Source organism: Ovis canadensis, chromosome 3 (assembly GCF_042477335.2).
Source record: "Ovis canadensis isolate MfBH-ARS-UI-01 breed Bighorn chromosome 3, ARS-UI_OviCan_v2, whole genome shotgun sequence".
In the NCBI taxonomy this organism is placed as follows: domain Eukaryota; kingdom Metazoa; phylum Chordata; class Mammalia; order Artiodactyla; family Bovidae; genus Ovis; species Ovis canadensis.
The window spans coordinates 134,831,582-134,845,031 of NC_091247.1; the positions used below are offsets into that span (position 1 = coordinate 134,831,582).

A 13,450-nucleotide genomic window follows, 5' to 3' on the forward strand; every position below is an offset into this window, starting at 1 on the left:
CTTTCTTTGGAATTGGAATAAAACACCTTTTCCAGTCATGCGGCCACGGCTGAGTTTTCCAAATTTGCTGTCATATTGAGTGCAGCACTTTAACAACATCATCTTTGGGGATTCTAAGTAGTTCAGCTGGAATTCTATCACCTCCATGAGCTTTGTTCCTAGTAATGCTTCCTAAGGCCCACTTGACTTCACACTCCAGAATGTCTAGCTCTAGGTTAGTGATCACACCATCTTGATTATGTGAGTCATTAAGACCTTTTTGGTACAGTTCTTCTGTGTATTCTTGCCACCTCTTACTATCTTCAGCTTCCGTTAGGTCCCATACCGTTTCTGTGCTTTATTGTTACCATCTTTGCATGAAATGTTCCTTGGTATCTCTGGTTTTCTTGAAGAGATCTCTAGTCTTTTCCCATTCTGTTGTTTTCCTCTATTTCTTTTCACTGTTCACTTAGGAAGACTTTGTTATCTCTCCTTGCTGTTCTTTGGAACTCTGCATTCCTCTTTTCCTTTGCCTTTCACTTCTTGTCTCAGCCATTTGTAAGGCCTGACTTGTAGCAGTACTTACTATAATTTCCTTTCATGTCTTCTCCATTGCATGTACACCTGGCAGCCGCCTCCTTGAACAAACTCTCCCTATTGACAACCGTCTGTGTCTTTTTTCTTCTCATCTCTCTTCTATATGATGTAGCTCAGTTTAGCCTCCTCAACCTCATTTTCTCATTATCCTGATTCCCTCCAACAAAGGAGAGTTAAGGAACTCACCCAACAAGCAAAACCCCTTCCTTTTCCCTTGTCCCCATCCGGTGTTGACTCTCAGTTTTCCTAACTGCACTGCAGCAAAGGAGGCAGCAGAGCTGGCAAACCCAGAAATCAACCCCAAGGGCCTGGGAGGAGGAGAAGGGATAACTGCAGTCGGTCAGAAGGGTAAACAAGGCTGGAATATGGGCATAATACTTCTTAAGCATATTGCCAAAAAAAAACAAAAAACAAAAAACCCCATTTGAGATCCTGATTTCAGTACTAGTAAATAAATGCTTGCTATGGAAGGAACGATGCTAAAGCTGAAGCTCCAGGACTTTGGCCACCTCATGCAAAGAGTTGACTCATTGGAAAAGACTCTGATGCTGGGAGGGATTGGGGGCAGGAGGAGAGGGGGACGACAGAGGATGAGATGGCTGGATGGCATCACGGACTCGATGGACGTGAGTCTGAGTGAACTCCAGGAGTTGGTGATGGACAGGGAGGCCTGGCGTGCTACGATTCATGGGGTCGCAAAGAGTCGGACACAACTGAGCAACTGAACTGAAGACGGTTTAATATGGGATTTTCAAAAGCAAGATCTAGTCCTTCCAATGAATATTCAGTCCTTATAATTTTTCCCAGCAAGCTCACAGGGGTGTTATGTCATTACTGAGTGAGATCTCCTAAGGTTTTCTTGTGTCCAGATTCCTCAGTGCCCCGATAGAAGCAATGTTCTGATGGGCCTGGTTTTCCCTTCCCCAGTGGTGTGAGCAAAATGACCAGTGCAGACGCCTTCACCTACCTGAGCTGCTCGTGGCCCCGCTACACAGGCTGACTCGATACCCCTTGTTGCTGAAGAATATCTGGAAAAGGAGTACAGACTCTACGGAGAAAATCATGATCTACTCCATCAAGGAAAAGGTGGAAAAGTCAATCCGTAAGTCCCTGAGATGAGGGACCCAGAGCTCCAGTGTCAGCTTTAGTCAAAGAGTTGGGGGGCCCTGTGGCTCCTGGGAACCAGCTGGGCTTCCATCCTAGGAGGTAATTCCGTTGGCTTGAGGTCACTGGCTCTCGGAAATGTGGATTTGACTTTGAGTTTGCAGTGTAAATCCAACACACTCAAGACAATGGGCTCCACTCACATCCTGGCCAACCCTGTGAGAACTCTTTTAACTCCTAAGGGTTCACGCAGGACGTGGCTCGTCTCCGAGGTTTTCAGATGTGAGTTCAGGCAGGAAAACTTGTACTTCCCAGATGATGAAGGCACTTTGTTTTTAACATCCATACTGAACCCACACACAAAGCAAATGGAAGTAAACAGCATGAAAAGCCTTTCCGGAGGATAAATTACCACCGTCAATTTTTTTTAGGTCACTGAAATCGAGGGCCAATCTAAATATAATGCCAACTGCAATATTTAGAACTGGAATTAGGGGATAAAAGAGCAAGCCCTGTAATAATTTAAGTCTATTTGGGTAGCTATGTATAGTCAAATCCAAATAAAGAAATCCTTGATAGGTGTCCATAAAAGATTTCCTAGGGAGCATCAAAAAGGAACAATTCAAATTGATAATTATCAGCTGTACAGAAATGATATTTTTTTCTTTTCATGTTTAAAAGTAAAATGACCACTCAATTAGTGTTTTTCCTTTTTTAAGTTTTTGTTCAAATTCTCTAATGACCGGCACAAGGAACTAGAATTAAGCTTATCAAATTGATTGACAGAAAATTCAATTAAAGACAGATTTTTTAAAAATTTAAAGTAATTTTGAAGATTATTACTCATTTTGATGGGTTTGTGAGGAAGATAATAACATCTCTTCCAGGAATTTCTTAATAAAATCTGAATTTTCATTGTTGAGGAAAGAGATCCCTGTGGCCTTCCTTTAAGTTTATGTGCTTAAAGATAGTGAATTTGCAAAGATTCCCCTAACCATTGATTCTGTGGGTCTATGACTTGCCCTCCACATTTTCAAAAATCATTTCAAAACCTCAATAGCAATATGTTATCAAAAATATTGGGAAACTAATATTTGAAGAACTTTGAAGAAAACTTTTCTTTGTTTTCAAAAGTTCTTTGAAGAGAACTTTTCTTCAAACTAAACTTTGAAGAAAAAATACATTCTTACCAAAAGAAATAATCAACTTTATCATAAAGGGAATGTGTATTTTATGATTAAGACAAAAAGATATGCTTGTCCTTGTTAGTCTAATTTTCTTCCTTCCTGTAATCCCCAGCTGTATGATGTAGGGAATATGAGAGAGCTACCAGGAGCATTATTAGTATTGTTGAAATAAAAATGCACGTTTACAATTTATTGAATTAGTTCAGCTTCATTTTCTCTGCAAGAGGCTGATTTCAAATTAGTGAGTTTTTCTAAGGTGTTCAAACAGCGAGAAATAATGTTAAATGAACCTCAGATATAGTTTGGCTCCAGGGGGTTCAGTGTCTGAATGATTTCTGTGGATCTTGGTTAAATTTTATGCTGTAATGTCTCATGCATTTAAAAATATATTGGATGTGTCTTGTCTTTTAGGGGATCTTGAAGGAAAAGTGAAGTGGCTTGACAGTTTTCAGAAGTTCAGACATCTACAGGAGATTGTAGTGTGGCCTCCACTTTGGGATCGAGATAAAAGGTTTTTCATTCCAGAGGTACAAAAGGGATCAGTTAGAACATGCATCCCTTTCCAGAAGTTTGGCATTTGGGTGGAAATACACTAATCTTATTACATAGTGCCCAGCTGCCCACCAGAATTATAAATCTTACAGATGTAAAGCCTTCATCCACGTGGCATTGTGTGTGGTGGGGCAGCTGGCCTCATCACGCCATTCCTGGGCTGGTCCTCCTAAGAGGTTTGCCCATTCTTCCCCAGCCCCATGTCCTGGCATGTACTGGCATTTCCAAATGTTTCCAGCTTTGTAGACGGAGTTGCATTGCCCCAGCTCCTGGAACATGCTGTCTTCTAATCACTAACAGCTCTTTGATTATCTCCCTTGTTTTCCCAGTGCCTGAAACACATTTTTAAAGAACACATGGCAGAAAACATCCTGTCACCAACCAACAGACACCTTCTCTATGAAGGAAAGCTAACTCTTGCAGGTAAATCTCTGCTTCCTTTACAAACCCAACATCTTTGCTACCTTGTAACTTGCCCAACTGTGGCTAATAGAAGGGTGGCAGGAATTGCATTTGCTTGCGGCCAAGGTGACAGCAGATGTGAATCAGAGAGCATCCCGTGGAGGCACACAGACTCCAGCTTGATCAGACCACAGGGTGACTCTAAAATGGCATAACTATATGTATCTCATAAGACTGGAGTCCAAGTGAGGAGCTTAGCTCAAGGTCTGGTGGTGGTGGTTGCTAAGCCGTGTCCGACTCTTGCGACCCCATGGACTGTAGCCGGCCAGGCTCCTCTGTCAATGGGATTTTCCAGGCAAGAACACTGGAGTAGACTGCCATTTCCTTCTCCAAGCTCAAGGTCTGGAATCTCATAAACACTCAACATCAGCTGTTCCCACCCTCACTGAGCTGGGCAGTCAGACTATCAGTGTTGACTGAGAATCTGCTATGTAACACACTTTGTGCTGTGCAGGACTGGAGGATAGAGAATCGCTATTCTACATAAGCCTTTCCCTCGAGCTGAGAAGCTCTGCCACAGTAAGCAGACCTGCGGGCTGAATCCGAAAGCGAGCCCAGTACTGGAGTACCCTGGAAGGGCTCCCTGTGGCCCGTGGCACTGGAGGGGGACTCTGGCGAATAGAAGGCTGTTATGTCAGTGGAAGGACAGCCGGAGTGAAAAGCACAGCACGAGAAAAGGCCTAGAGGCAGAGGCCGCCTGGGCGAGGAGGCTCCCCCGCTGCTAGGAGGGTGTGCCCCCTTCCCCCTCCACCTCTGCCGCCTCTGCAACCTGGAGGCTTGGCCAGCAGTCTCCCCACGCTGCAGTTCCCCCTCTTTGTTGTGAGGAGTTCAGTGAGCTAATGGATGTTGGTAGCTCTTGAAAGAATAGTTGGTAGAGAGTCAGCGCTCAGTAAATATGATCAGAAAGGGCTGCCCAGCTGAAGTAAGATTTGCTTTCATTGCTTCACAAACCCTCGCTTGAGCACCCACAGTGTGTGAAGCCCTGTGGGATGTGGGATTGCATGTTTATAGCCGTCTGAGATCTTGTCGGTAGGGGGGTGCTGGGTAAGTCCTTTCTCGGTACACATCTGTTGAGAACCTGCTCTAGTTTCAAGATAGTGTTAGATGTCAGCTTGGGACATAATTCCTGCCCACTCAGGAAGATAGACACGCCTCATGTTTCACAGCAAAGGAGTTTTGCATGCATTTTCTCCTGCCCGTGAGTCGTGCAGAGAAATTACATTTAATCCCATATCATAGGACAAATACAGGGAAGTTCCATAACGAATTCAAGGCACTTGGCGAGTTAATGGCCGCATTCAGACCCAAGCCAACAGGCTGCCTCAGCCTAGCTGGCCTCCAGAATTTTAGCGACTGCCTTGGAAGCCAGAGGGACCCAGCCAGGAAACTGCAGAAAGCAGGAAGCCACTGAGTCCTCATGCAAGGACATAACAGGGTTAAAAGTTGTTGAAGAAGGAGGTCGGAAAAGCAGTGTGAAAAAGCAGTGTGCGAAGTGGGTGGAGGAGACAAAGCAGAGAGACCAGCCTGAAGGCTCCGCAGCGAAGCAGGTGAGGTAGGAAGAGCCTGGGCCTTTGTTTTTCAACCATTCTCCACCTGCAGACGCCCCCTGCCCCCACTTGCCTCTGAGAAGATAACAGTTTTACACTTTCTTTAATGCTGTTTACAATTTCAGAAATAACTATGTCATTGTGACAAAGCCAAATCCAACCAAAACCTAAAGTAAGGAGGCGAAACACAGTTCTGTGTACAGTCATATGACTTTGCCTCCAAAATTTGGCCTCCGCCTGGAATTATCAGAGATTTTATTTCACCTCTTCCCTGTGTCCACCAACTTCCCCAACACAGTGAGTTGGACTAGCCTATCCTAAAATGTTAGAAATGGGTGTGGATCAAAAAGGAAGACCTGTGTAAATATTAGTAACACCAGGCTCCTGTCCAACAGTATATGCTGTTAGTCAGGTATCATCACAGGGGGAGGTGTCATCATACCAAGTTTAAAGTCACTGGGACTTTGACTCAGAGTTGGCATGGAAATGTGGTGGGGGTAATAATATTAGAAGAAATAGGATATTGTTTTGAATGGGAAAAGCACTGGACCAAGAATTAGGGGCTTTGGCACCAACGGTGGGCTTTGGGGAAATTGTTTAAATTTCCTTAATCTCTTCTGTAAATGTTGGTGATGACGATGGTAATAACAATGATAACAGTGATACCTACTACTAATGCGTTTCAGAATTTCTTCTAGCCTTAAAAATTGTGGTGTTAAGATTAAATAAGTGCATTTTCTCATTCCCAGAAGGTACAAGTTTTTATAACTTTAGAAGTTTAACCAGCTTCCCATCGGAATTCATGCTGGCACATAACCTTCACAAATGCACTGCTCCCCACAGATTGGTGTTTCTAAATAGAAAAATGAGGGAAGTTCAGGCCAGCGTGATGGCCAAGTAGCTAGCTGTGGCACCCAGAGAACAGCGTTCACGCTGCTGCAGAACTGGGCGAGCCGGTGGTGCTGCTCCGTCCCCTAGCGGTGCGAGGAAATGAAGTGAAAGCTGCTCGGTCGGGTCCGATTCTTTGCAACCCCATGGACTATACAGTCCATGGAATTCTCCAGACCAGAGCACTGGAGTGGTAGCCTTTACCTTCTCCCAGGTATCTTCCCAACCCAGGGATCGAACCCAGGTCTCTCACATTGCAGGCAGATTCTTTACCAGCTGAGCCACCATGGAAGGCCAGCAGTGCCATGAGAACCCCACAGTTCAGGCTCTGTGAGAGTTAGAACCGCACAAGTTAGTAAGCCTCAGAGCTGGTTGTGTGACCCATAGCTTCAGACTCCTGGGATAGTAAATATGAATACTCTAGCTTTAGGCCTACAGTGCCCCTCTTCAGTCGTCCTTTTTCATAATCCCATATTTCCTTTAGCACTGTCAGTTCTTGAATTTATCTCATGTTGTCTGTGTTTATTATGTGTCTGCTTCTATTACAATTAAAGCTCTTAGAAGGCAAGATTCTGCCTTAATCATTGATGCATCGTGGTGCTCAGTGTTTGTTGGCTGCTTGGAAATACAGGTGCCAGCTTTCCTTGTAGCTGAATGTGACCAGGTGACTAAATTCTGCCTGCATTCTAACTCATATCCCATTGGCCAGAATTTCGTCACTTGGTCACATTCAGCTACAAGGAAAGCTGGCACCTGTACTTGTTCACAAGTAAACAACTACCCACTAAAACTTGGAAATTTCATTACTACAAAATAACAATTGTTTTTGAGGGACCACCGGCAGTCTGCCACAGCCCAGTTTGCCAAAAGGAGTTTCTAGTAGAGATGGAAAACACCTAAAAAATATTCAAGGATAATTCAAGATTAAATAATATATCTAATTTCTCTTCTGGGCAAATATAGGAAGTATCTTTCCTCTAAACTTAAAGAAGGGGAGTGTTAGCTATTTTATCTATTAATTTAACCTTAGACATTGTATTTCCAGGGTATACAAGAAAGAACTTCTAGAATAATATAAACAAATAGAATAATAAAAAATATTTACTTGATTTTTCTTATATTTCCTTTAAGTGCCTATCACATCACCCTCTGAAAAGACTACCCTTTCCTCTAAAATCATTTAAATTTAACCATTTATTTTTCTAATTTCTAAGGGATAGAGTTAAATCCAGAAGGGGAGCGATCTCTCTAATACTTTTCCTTTCTACTGCTATCTCCTTCTTAGGGAAAAGCAGAAAAGCCTATTTGCCTTCAGTTATCATCAAAAGTGATATTAAGAAAAGGTTGTAAATATAAAGCTACATGAAGACTTTAAACGTGTATAGGCACATTGGAAAACTTGGGAAACAATTGCTTTAATGACTGTCTTCATCAGCTAGGGCTGCCATAAGAAAATGCTGCCAGCTGGGCGGCTTCAACAGGAGGCATTTATTTCTCACAGTGCTGGAGGCTGGAAGTCTAAGATCAGGTTGCCTACTGATGTGGTTCCTGGTGAGAGCTCTTTTTCCAGCTTTCTCAGCGTCATACGTGGCGGAGAGAGAGCGCGCATGCCTTGGTGTGTCTTGGATGATATTCACCCTGCCAGACCGGGGTCCTCCCTTAAGCCTTCATCTAACCTTAATTACTTCCTTAGTCCAAGTACACAGTGGGGGTTGGGACTTCCGCAAAGAATTGGGGGGCTATGCAGTTCAGTCCACGGCAATGACAAAGTGCCTTTTCTCTAGTAACGTATACCTTTACCAGTGACACCCAGATGAGTCAGGAGGCAAAAATGCTGGGGCACTGTTGATCAGCTACTACAGATATCACCCAGGTTATCTCAGATCCACATGAAGTGCGCCACTAATAAAGTTGGAAGTGTGAGCTCACATCAGGTCTCTGCTTTAGGGAGAAATCAGCTCAGTTGTAATGCAGTTTTCTGACCCACGTGATTGGAGCCCCCTGAGTCCTGAGCCTCCTGCACCCAGATACCTGTTCTGTGTTGTTTTCTAAAGGGTTTCTTTGATTTAAAAAAAAAAACAAAACACTTTTGCTTGCTACTTCCAGCCCCAATTTCATCTTCTTTCTTTCCTCAGAAAGCACAAGATTCCTAGATGTTTATCTGTTTCTCTTTGATGATTTCCTCTTAGTTACGAAAACTAAGCGCAACAAAAAGGTAAAAGTCTTGTTTCTAAATAAGTCTGTTGAATGAGTTTAGAGATATTTCTGAATAAGTTGTTAAAAAGAGAAAAAAATCATGTACTTCAAATCAGACTTTACCCTCCATAAAATGGAGGCATTTAAAAATATTGGCTTTTTCCATCATAGAGTTCTGAACTGAAAAACATCAGTAACAAAAGCGAGTCCCATTTCATAAGGATGCCAGAGGGTGTGTGTAGTTTTAGAATGACTCAAGTCCATATACTTTTAGGTGAGTCCCAGAAGCTGCAGGACTTTATGCCTGCCTGGCCAGCCTCGGCAAATGAAATGGAGATCCTTTAGTCCATATCAGTCTTTTCCTCATCCACATTGTCCACCACAGTGAAAGCTGTCGGAGCCGGGCGCCTCTTGGAACCAAATGCTGCCAAATGCATTCTTGTTTGAAAGGGCACCTCCTTCCTGAGAAGTGATGATGTAGGGAGGTGTGGGTGGGAAGGGGCTCTGGTCTCTCAGAGTCTACCTGTAATTAACAACTGCAGATGCCAAATAGATGTACAGTTGGCATCACAGGAGAAAAGAGTCACCAAGGGCTAGAGCCACAAAATCTCTTCTAAGACTAGGGATTTTTCTCTTTAAGTATTAATTGTTAGTATTGTTGTCGTTACTCCCCATTAAGCCACGGGTCTCATGGTCCACCACTTTTCCATTTCACGGTCTGTTCCCAGACTGATGCAAGTGCTTTCAGGAAGGGGCCTTTTCTGCAGCCCTTAGAGGTGGGAAGAGCTGCAGTTTCTCCTTGGCCATCAGAGATACTTAATGTTCTAACCCACTCACTCTTTTACTCAATAGCTTGCCTGACACAGATGTTAAGATGATGAGACTAGATCTCTCGGTATTTTAATATTCTAAGCTTCTGGATGGCATGTTTGTTGTCCTGGTTGATAAGTCATGTCCACCTCTTTTGCGACACCATGGATTGTAGCCCACCAGGCTCCTCTGTCCCTGGGATTTCCCAAGCAAGAATACTAGAGTTGGGTTGCCATTTCCTTCTCCAGGGGATCTTCCTGACCCAGGGATCAAACCTGAGTCTCCTGCATTAGCAGGCAGATTCTTTACCACTGAGCCACGAGGAAAGTGGCCTGTTGGTTGGTTAAGCTAAATAATTTAAGGGCCTGTACGCAATAAGAAAAAAATGGGCTTCCCACTTGGCGCTAGTGGTAGAGAACCTGCCTGCCAGTGTAGGAGACGTAAGAGATGCAGGTTCAAGCCCTGGGTCAGGAAGATCCCCTGGAGGAGGGCATGGCAACTCGCTCCAGTATTCTTGCCTGGAGAATCCTGTGGACAGAGGAGCGGTCCACAGGGTCATAGAGAGTCAGATACAACTGAAATGACTTAGCTCACAAGCAGTAAAATAGATACCCATTAATCAATCTGTGAATAGTTGATTGGTTGGGGAGGGAGTGGCTGTTGGAGATACTAAGAGTCAGTTTCGAAACTTGGATGACCTCCTGTTTTTAGCTGCCAGACTAGCATGTCTGAACAGGTCAAGCCCTGAAAAAAAATCTCTGTCCCCTTCCAAAACCTGACATTAAGCACAGCTTACCTTCTCTTTACATAATGGCACAGATCAGAGCCCGTGACTCATTACTGACCATGTTATAATATTCTGCTTCCATGCTTCACAACTTGATTCTAAAATAAGGAATGTTACCTGTTTTAAATTCCCCTTTAAATTCTTCTGTCTGATAAATTGAGAATTTTATTGACTTCACAGGAGCAGAAATAACCACCCAGAGAAGACATCAGGTGCCATTTATTTTTTTGGAAAAAGAAATAAAGAATGTTGTGTTTTCATTTCTCTTTGCTATTTAGTGCGCAAATTGCTTCATGTACATCACAATTTTTGACATCTGTTTTAATTTAGCATATATATTCAAAACAATTTCAGTTATTTATAAATCATAGAGCATGCAGTCTATTTATTTAGATTTTAGTGTAAGATCCCATAGATAGAGTGGGCCCAGATGAGGCTCCTCTTTCTCATTCATTTAACTCAGTACTACAGAGGGATACTTGAAATAAAGATCTTTCTGGTGATGTGATGGTGATTTAATGTTTCCAAGTTATGGAATTGACCATTTATTTATTCAGGTGATTAAACTTGGGGCTCAGAAACACTGTGTTTTAAATCACTGTGTACTTTGGGAAATGCTTTTCAAGATCCTAAAAGAGTAGTGAGCTGGATTTCAAACAATTGTTTCTAAAAATCAGTTTGTTTAAGGATGTGCTGTAAGTATGTGTGTCAGTATTTATTTCCTGTTTTTTGCATTATTTCCTCCTAAATTTCAGAAACTTGGAGGCTCAGACCCTGGTTTAATGTGCCCTTCACTTACTCCTGAGCTGCAAACAGTAATCAAAGAAGGTGGTTCGTGTACAGTAATTGATCAGCCCATTCCACTAGACAGATTGGTTGTCAGAGGTCTCGATTCACTCCACGTGTCAGGTATGTGTTTTACGTGCATCATTCAGCTCATCTCTTTGCCATCCCAGAGTTTTACGTTGGCCTTTTTTGATAGCAAGACATGAATCCAATTTAAATCTTCAACAAAGATAATACTGAGTTTCCATGTAGTTAAATATCACCCATTCTACAGGCTAGTTATGGAAGGAGTGCAGGACTTGCTTCCAACACTTGGATGACCCAGCTTTGCCCCTTGCCAACTGTGTGACTCTGTGTGCAAGGTATTGGGTTGGCCAAAAAGTTCATTCTGGCTTTTCTGTAAGATCTTATGGGAAAACCTCCAAACTTTTTGTCCAATTCAATATGTAAATTTTCTAAGCCACAGGTGTTGTTCAGTTGACAAGTCATATCCAACTCTTTGCTGCAATTGGATGCAGCATGCCAGGGTTCCCTGTCCTTCACTACTTTCTGGAGTTTGCTCAAACTCATGTCTATTAAGTTGGTGATGCCATCCAACCATCTTATCCTCTGTTGCCCCCTTCTCCTCCTGCCCTCAGTCTTTCCCAGCATCAGGGTCTTTTCCAGTGAGTCAGCTCTTCGCATCAAATGGCCAAAATATTGGAGCTTCAACCTCAGTCCTTCCAATGAATATTCAGGGTTGATTTCCTTTAGGATTAACTGGTTTGATCTCTCTGCTGTCCAAGGGACACTCAAGAGTCTTCTCTAGCACTCCAGCCCTACAAATTGAAATTCTTCAGCACTCAACTTTCTTTATGGTCCAACTCTCACATCCGTACATGACTACTGGAAAAACCATAGCTTTGACTGTATGGACCTTTGTTGGCAAAGTGATGTCTCTGCTTTTTAATACACTGTCTAGGTTTGTCATAGCTTTCCTTCCAAGGACCAAGTGTTTTAATTTCATGTTTGCAGTCACCAATCCATACTGATTTCTGAGCCCAAGAAAATAAAATCTAACCCTAACCCCTAACCCTAATTTTTCCACTGTTTCTACTTTTTCCCCATCTGTTTGCCATGAAGTGATGGGACTGGATGCTATGATCTTAGTTTTTTGAATGTTGAGTTTTAAGCCAGCTTTTTCATTCTCCTCTTTCACCCTCATCTAGAAGCTCTTTAGTTCCTCTTCACTTTCTGCCATTAGAGTGGTTGTCATCTGCCTCTCTGAGGTTGTTGATACTTCTCCTGGCAATCTTGATTCCAGCTTGTGATTCATCCACCTGGCATTTTGCATGATGCACCCTGCATAGACATTAAGTAAACAGGGTGACAGTATACAGCCTTGTCATACTCCTTTCTGAAGTTTGAACCAGTCAGTTACTCCATGTCCAGTTCTGTCGCTTCTTGACCTTCATACAGGTTTCTCAGGGGAGAGGTAAGGTGGTCTGGTATTCCCATCTCTTAAGGAATTTTCCACTGTTTGTTATGGTCCACGCAGTCAAGGGCTTTAGTGTAGTCAATGAAGCAGAAGTAGGTGTGTTTCTGAAATTCCCTTGCTTTCTCTATGATCCAATGAATATTGGCAATTTGATCTCTAGTTCCTCTGCTTTTTTTAAACCCAGCTTGTACATCTAGAAGTTTCTCAGTTCACATACTGCTGAAGCCTAGTTTGAAAGATTTTGAGCATAACTTTGCTAGTGTGTGAAATGAGGGCAATTGTATGGTAGTTTGAGCATTCTTTGGCATTGCCCTTCTTTGGCATTGGAATGAAAACTGACCTTTTCCAGTCCTGCAGCCACTGCTGAGTTTTCCAGATTTGCTGTCATGTTGAGTGCAGCACTTTAACAGCATCCTCTTTTAGGATTTTTAATAGCTCAGCTGGAATTCCATCACCTCCACTAGCTTTGTTCATAATTCAGCTTGATAAAATCAAGATAATATCTTCCCCAGTTGGTTGTCATGAGAATTAAATAATGCAGGTAAAGCACTCAATAAATGATGGCTGATACTAGGTCTGTTAATCATTTTAGTACCAAGCTATTGTTAAAGCGCTGGTAAACCAAGACATGCGAGGAAAGCCTGAGATATTTTACTGCAATTTCTCTATAGAAAAGTGCCAGAAATAAACATAAATATGTGTATGTACATACATACACACGTGTATAGATCAGAAATATATATTTTTGTTTTTCAAGCATTTCCTGAGAACCAGACACTCTGTAAGTGCCTTGGAGTCACAAAGATGGAGTCCTCAGAACAACAAAAGATCAATACATCCTGTCGGGAAAGCCCTGGGTCTCCGAGGGACTTGAAGGACGTCTTGGCTGACGTAGTACTGGGTGGGAGGCAGCAGTGTTCGAAAGGAAGCAGGCCTCTTTCTGCCTTGGGTACAGGCTCATAGGAGTCCAGCAAAGACAGCAGGAGGAGAGTGCCTTCCTGCCCCAAGGAGGGGAGGACAGGGAGGACAGGGCAAGCCCTGAAGTACCCAGTGCAGCAGCCCTGGGATGCGGCTGCTG

General features: G+C 43.0%; 1 protein-coding gene across 2 annotated transcripts in view; it reads left to right on the plus strand.

Annotated features, from left to right (window-relative positions):
* Positions 1–13,450, plus strand: part of PLEKHG7 (pleckstrin homology and RhoGEF domain containing G7) — an 88,200-nt gene that overhangs the window by 65,329 nt on the left and 9,421 nt on the right. For both annotated transcript variants that reach the window (XM_069584182.1, XM_069584183.1), the window contains exons 12-16: positions 1,504–1,678; positions 3,279–3,394; positions 3,749–3,842; positions 8,452–8,531; positions 10,865–11,018. In XM_069584182.1, the coding sequence (XP_069440283.1) occupies positions 1,504–1,678; positions 3,279–3,394; positions 3,749–3,842; positions 8,452–8,531; positions 10,865–11,018 (619 nt within the window). The remainder of the gene's footprint in view (positions 1–1,503; positions 1,679–3,278; positions 3,395–3,748; positions 3,843–8,451; positions 8,532–10,864; positions 11,019–13,450) is intronic.